At 35.9% G+C, this 7,155-nt stretch overlaps 1 protein-coding gene across 1 annotated transcript; it reads right to left on the bottom strand.

Annotated features, from left to right (window-relative positions):
• Positions 1-23: 23 nt before the first annotated feature.
• LOC139948442 (14 kDa phosphohistidine phosphatase-like) lies at positions 24-4,934 on the bottom strand. Its single transcript, XM_071946589.1, has 3 exons — positions 4,451-4,934; positions 3,271-3,395; positions 24-2,433 (listed from the first exon to the last, which is right to left on the bottom strand). The coding sequence occupies exons 1-3, from the start codon at positions 4,788-4,790 to the stop codon at positions 2,338-2,340; spliced, it is 561 nt and encodes a 186-aa protein (XP_071802690.1). The 5' UTR covers positions 4,791-4,934; the 3' UTR covers positions 24-2,337.
• Positions 4,935-7,155: the final 2,221 nt, after the last annotated feature.

The raw sequence follows: 7,155 nt of genomic DNA, 5'->3' as shown, positions 1-7,155 counted from the left end.
GTCAGCCATTTATGGGAGTCAGATTTTTGACTCCCATAAATGGCTGACCGTGTTTGTACGCACAGTAAAAGGAAACCACGCTATTTCCAGGCAGATTTGTGTGGATCATTGTATTCTACTTTCAAAACATCTTTCCAACCATATGCATTATTTAAAAAACGGTTATAAACGCTTTTTATAGACCAACTCGTCCGATCCAAGGCAACGTATTCCTTTAAAATTTACGATGAAAAGTGGGAGATTTGTGTAGAACACACTGCAATGTACTTTAAAGCCATTGGACACTTTCGGTAAACAGTATTGTCCAAGGCCCACACTTCGTGTATTACAACTTATATATAAAATAACAAACCTGTGATATACATGTATATCGGGAAAACCCACCCTTGTTTCCGCACGTTTCGCCGTGTCATGACATGTGTTTAAAATAAATCTGTAATTCTCGATATCGAGAATTGATATTGTTTTAATGTTTTCTAAAATAGTAAAGCATTTCATGGAATAATATTTCAAGAGAAGTCTTTCACCATTACCTTCTGTAAACCCTGTAAGTTATTTGTAAATCTGTGAACTTTTAATTTTTTTTCTGTTCAGAAAGTGTCCAATGGCTTTAAAGGATAATAGACAATCTTTATTGACAAAGTACCACACTTATTTTTGTATTTTATTGTGAATGGTCTTGGTTTTATTGAAACTATCAACAACACAACTGGCATATCATGAACTCTCTTCTTATGAATGCATCAGATGTGACATGCTGTGAAACCAAAGTGTATATATTTTTAAGACAATATACAAAACTTTTGTCATCCAGCAACTTTTGTTATTTTAACAAGACTGAGAAACACAATTGGCAACCATGAATTCTCTTAGAATGTAAATGTGACATGCCGTGTCATAAAAAAATTGTGTGTTTATAATTTGTAGACAAAAATCGTTTTGTCATATTACATAGAAATTAATCAAAAACAAGAGTGAAAACCTTGGCTTTAATTTGCCATGTGAGTAAGATTTGAATCTCCAGTGAAATGCTTTGTTCAGTCACAATGGATAGTGTCACAAAAAGCTGCCAGTCTTACTGATCTGAAGGCAGAGAAGCAAAATCTTGCCACAATTTGACTCTTAAATTACCCTGTTACTATTTTCTCAAAAAAAGCTTTAAAGGAACACGTTGCCTTGGATTGGTCGAGTTTCTAACCATATGCAATTTATAACAAACGGTTACAAAGGCTTTTCAAAGACCAACTCGACCGATCCAAGGCAACGGTTCCTTTAACTCGTATATTTTGCTTTTGTAAACCTTTTGTATGCCCTTTTCTACTTTGGAAATAAAATACTTTTTAGAAAAATGTTGCTTAATTTGTTAATTTTGTTGTACGACTTCCAATGGGATACAAATAACTGGCAAACATTATTGGAAAGGCTGGCACTAACATTTTCTTTGAAGAGTTCAGACACAACAAAATCAAGGGGTGAAATACATGTATTTGTAATACTTCTTTGGTTTCGGTCCAAGTCATGTATTGTTTATACAAATGTTGCCTGCAACAACTTGCCTGAATTATACAGAACCTATCCAGATTTTCGTACCATATTTGGCGATGTCTTTTATGGATTTAACCCAAGCATCAGTGCCATGCATTTTAGCTCTTTTTTTAAAAATTGCAAATTGTTTAAGAAAAGATTCACAAGCTCTATGCTGATTTCCCAGAACTGTGACCTTAATTGTTTTTCCCCTAATAAATTGGCTTACACACATAGTATCAGCATTACACTGTCAAGAACCTTTAGAACAATGGTCAACGGGAAGGTACACGTTTGGTAATTGTCAAAGACCCGTCTTCTCACACGGTGTATCCCATCATATGCATAAAATAACAAACCTGTAAAAATTTGGACTCAATCGGTCATCGAAGTTGCGAGAAAATGATGAAAGACAAAAACACCCAAGTTTTGTTGGTTGAATTTGTGTGCTTTCAGATAGGAATAAAAGACTTCTAGCAAGAAGTCTTTTATTATTGTAGTGAGAAATTACCTCTTTCTCAAAAACTACGTTACATCAGAGGGAGTTGTTTCCCACAATGTTTTATATTATCAACAGCTCTCCAATGCTCATTACCAAGTCAATTTTTAAGTTTTTAAAAAAATACTCCCCCCTTCAGTTCTGGTTCGTACAATGAAAGCAGTCATCACAAACAGTTCCACAATAGCGTCCACGGAACAACATACAGTCCAAGGATACAGCTGGTGTTAGGCCCTATTCCTTCAAGTTCATTTCCACACAGCGCTTTTGATGACGATGGCAAGTCAGAGGGATCCGTCTTCAATCTTCCTCTCTCAGTATCCCTCATTATTAAATGTGATACTCGTATAGTCTGGATACTTTGCCTTAAGTTTCTCTACAGTAATGCTGTGATTTGCTTGTCCGTAACCCTGTTCAGGAAAAATAGAAACAAGATATCGATTAATAGTCAAAATAACAAGTTTTTGTATATAGCACGTTTTGCAGTAACATACATGTATTAATGCACTTTTCGTAAGTGCCCTGGTCATTGGGCCAATAATCTTTCTCAGCATCGTGGTGAGTATAGGCCTACAGCCCCGGGCTGTCGTGGCGCTCTGAAGGCTTTTTCATACACAATATCAACCTCTACCAGGTACCCATTTATACCCCCGAGGTCGATTTCACAAAGCGTTAGGACTAGTCCTTACTATGGACTAGTCCTAAGAGATACTAAAACTTCAGGCCAGTCCTTGGTTACTGTTAGGACGAGTAACTCGTCTTAACTCGAGATAAGACTGGTCCTAACTCTTTGTGTAATCCACCCTTGGATGGAGAGAGAAGCAATTATAGTAAAGTATCTTGCTCACGGACACAAGTGTTGTGACCGGGATTCAAACCAACACTCCAATGACTTAACCACCAAAACTTGAATTCAAAGCTATAAACTGCTCGGCCATAACACCCTAGAACTAGAAGGTAAAAGGAACTGGACACTTTTGGTAATTACTCAAAATAATTTTTTTCATAAAAACTTGGTTAAATTTGATTTCGAGACCTCATATTTAGAATTTGAGGTCTCAAAATCAAGCATCTGAAAGCACTTGACTTTGTGTAAAAAGATTGTTTTATCTCTCCTTATTATCTTGCATCTTCGACGACCAAAGTTTTTTATTTTATGCTTATGTTGAGATACACCAAGTGAGAAGACTGGTCTTTGACAATTACCAATAGTGTCCATGTCTTAAATCTTAAGTTTATGGCCTCACCATTGAATAGCCATAAACTAATATGGATTTGTCTTGAGGGTTGTGTTCGATACGTCCTCCTCCCACACAAAAACAATCAATCTTCATTTTGTTAAACTTTGGCTTTATCTGCTCTTGTATATCAGCTGAAATAAAATAGAAAGTAAGAGAATTAGACAAACTTTAATATATGGGTACAGCAATAATGGTCCTGGGACTTTGGAACAATAGGTTGCAGGTTTGCAGATGACATAATTACCAGGTAAATGTCCATTGTTTTACGTAGTTCTGCTGAGCATGCCCACATTACCGAGAACAATGGATTTTTAATATCTGGAAAGTCTGCTGCCACCTATGTGCCTAGCATCCCAAAAGTTACTCCTGGAACTAAAAGGTTCGTTCCGCTATCGTCAACGATAGCGGAACGAAACGAACCTCATAGTCATAGAAGTACCCAAAAGTCACCCATTACACTTTCCACTTAATCATACACATAGGAATTATATAAATATTTTTATATTTGGTTTTTAATTGGTTGTTTTTAATTGAGTTTTTTCCAGATAAAATAAATCACCTTTAAAACTAATAATATTAAAATTTCAAGTAATTAATAAACCACATTTGTAACAAAGAAAAAATGACCAGACTGAGTAAAAATCTATTAAAATATATATTTGGGATTGATGGTTAAACAAAGAAAAAATTACCAGAGCTTAGACCCAGTAACTGGGGCGCCGTACTCATTTTTTCGAAATGTTGATATTCTCTGACGTACTAGACTCTAGAGATGACCGATAATGTCAAAATTTCGAAAAAAGGAATCTAGTGCCCCATTCACTGGGTCTCACTCTACAGAGCTGGATTTGAACCTGTAACCTCCAGATTGAAGTGCCGGCTCTCTACCAATTCCAAGGCTGTCTTTGTTCAACCCAAATTGTTTTATATCGACAAATTCCTTTCTGATTACTAAATTAACTAATTCCCTAGTTTGGAGACGTACGCCTTTTTGTAAATATTTTTAACTGTTATGCTCTCCTGTCCTGGGCATCCCACTGTTGTCTTAACTTAAGTTTTTGGAATGTTTTTAATGTGTATTCATTTGTGTACTTTGAAAGTACTAAGTTTTGCCCGAATTAAAAATATATGGAGTAGTTTAATATTAAACAAAAAAACCTTTATTCAAAAAATAAAGAAAACTTACCATGATACTCCAAGTTATATCCCCTGACAATATACTTGAAGGTTTTCTCATCATCTAGTGGCCACACCTTGACAAGGATGTATTTAAACGTTCCCGACTCATCAATATCTACATCTTCGACTGAGTCTAACAATGGATTACCAACACTCATCTTCCTTCGACCTCGAGAGTTGTTTGAGGAAACTAACAAAATTCTCCTCTCATACAAGTTTCGAGAAAACAATGATTTACTCAAAGTTTTACTTGTAAAATGTGAAGATTGATGTAAGATTGTATTCTTTGGTAGAAGTGTTTGGAATACAAGCATCAAGGACGAGCCGTTTAAGGAAGATATTCGCATCTCTTACATTCACAGGAATCCCATCGTCTGCATTCTACAAATCTTTAAAGTTCATGTTTATTTGGATCAAAGAAATTGCATAGCGCCCTCACCAGTCACAAAGTGTGTCTTGTACTCAGACTACTATCGCTCTAACTCATATGTCATATCTGATGGAGGGTGACAAACTATCGGAACTAGGGAATGTTGGATTTTGATCGAAAAAGTTGGTAAGAAAACGTTCATTTATTTTTCACTATTATCAGGTAAAAAGGCTAAAAACATACTGCTAATACCCGTTCAGAATCATAAAGTTTGAAAACCTTTTATACGTACTAATTATTTGAAATTCTGTAGTTTCTTGTTAGAAAAAATTTCTGCGCTTCAGAAAAGATTTGACGAGATCTATACTATTATTTTTAAACTTTAATTATTACATTAAACTTTATTATTATTACATTAAACTTTAAAGCCGTAACCCGCGCCATCTTGGATTGAAATTAGAAGCTCCAGTGGCATGGCATCCTTGTGGAATTCAACACGGTTGTGTCGTTTCAGACGTCGGGTTGCAAGTCTATAAAACCCTGACCCGAACTCCCTCTTACGAGTTGTCTGATTGGCTGGAGTCACGAGCGATATCTCCTTTTACGAATCTCCCCTTTTACAATTATATGTGTGGTTGTCTGGTTTTGATAAGGGCCACCTGTTGGTCGAAGGGGGAAGCCGTATGATTGGCTAGAGTCACGAGCGTTATCTCCTTACATGTGTGGTTGTCTGGTTTTGATATGGGCCACCTGTTGGTCGAAGGGGGGAGCCATAGGTTGCACACAGAGCCACCTATTTTGGTTTGAAGTGGGTCCTTGGACTCCCATTAACATTCCAGAGTGACTCATTGATGTTGGGCAGAGCATGCAGAGGGGTAAATGGCATTGTGTATATACCATTTTGTACAGGGGGGTTTAATTTCGCGTGTTATTAAAATAACAAATATTAAGGCTTTATGAGAAACAAAAATACATGCTGTTACAGGATGTGTTTATTAAAATTAAGTCACTCATGTAGGCCTACCCAACTTTCCAGCATTTTTTAAACCCATCAAACAGCAACCCGTTGTTGTTAATAACTTTATTTATTCCATATAAAAATAACCCTGTACCATTGGTGGTACAGTCCATATGTCATCCCCCACATACAGAACGTATACACACAAAAGTTGCAACATTTTCAAGAAGAAAGTGAATACATTACTGATTCTTTTCATATAGGTTTTGCCAGTTCTTCAAAAGAGTACACGAAATTACCGTTTAAGAATAGTATGCTTTCAGAGTTACGCATTTTGTGAAACATCAAACAGCAACCCATTGTTGTTAATAACTTTATTTGTTCCATATAAAAATAACCCTGAACCATTGGTGGTACAGTCCATATGTCATCCCCCCCCCCCCCCCCCACATACAGAACCTATACACACAAAAGTTGCAATATTTTCAAGAAGAAAGTGAATACATTACTGATTCTTTTCATATAGGTTTTGCCAACAGTTCTTCAAAAGAGTACACAAAATTACCGTTTAAGAATAGTATGCTTTCAGAGTTACGCATTTTGTGAAACATCAATGGCTGTTTTGAAGCTGTAAACGAACATTTCATTGGTCAAAGTTCTGAAGCAACAAAATTGTTAGAACTTAAAGCAGTTTGGTCAGGACTCAGGATGTACATTTTGCCAAATCCGTTTTGTATTAAAGGGTCTATGTAACTTTTGTAGTACAAAAAACACAATGTCCACAGACTTATACTAAACTTACACAGTTTGAAGATAATGGTAGTAGAAAGCTTCCCTGAAAATATTACGTGCTGAAGTGCTGTAGTTTTTGGGAAATAAGTAAAACAATGTCATGAAAATAATTTTCGTCTCGTGAGACAAAAATTATTTTAATCATTTACAAACGTATTTTCATGACATTGTTTTACTCATTTCTCAAAAACTACAGCACCTCAGTAAGTAATATTTGAAGGGAAGCTTTCCACTGTCATTATCTTCAAACACTGTTACAGGTTTAATGTAAATCTATGGACATTTTGAAAAAGTACCCAAATCCTTTAAGCAATCGGCCGTCAGGTTTAATTTCGCGTGTTAAATAAAAAATATTTATGAGAAACAAAAATACATGCGCCTGTTACAGATGTGTTTATTATAATTAAGTCACTCATGTAGACGTACCCAACTTTCCAGCATTTTTTAAACGCATCAAACAGCAACCCACTGCTGTTGCTAATAACTTTATTTGTTCCATATAACCCTGTACCATTGGTGGTATGAGGTACAGTCCATTATGTCATCCCCACACACAGAACGTATACACGCAGAAATTGCAATAATTTATTTG

The sequence above is a fragment of the Asterias amurensis genome, chromosome 15 (assembly GCF_032118995.1).
Source record: "Asterias amurensis chromosome 15, ASM3211899v1".
Lineage (NCBI taxonomy): Eukaryota > Metazoa > Echinodermata > Asteroidea > Forcipulatida > Asteriidae > Asterias > Asterias amurensis.
Note: the sequence above shows the minus strand (reverse complement) of the source record. Positions and strands in the feature narration are given on the sequence as shown.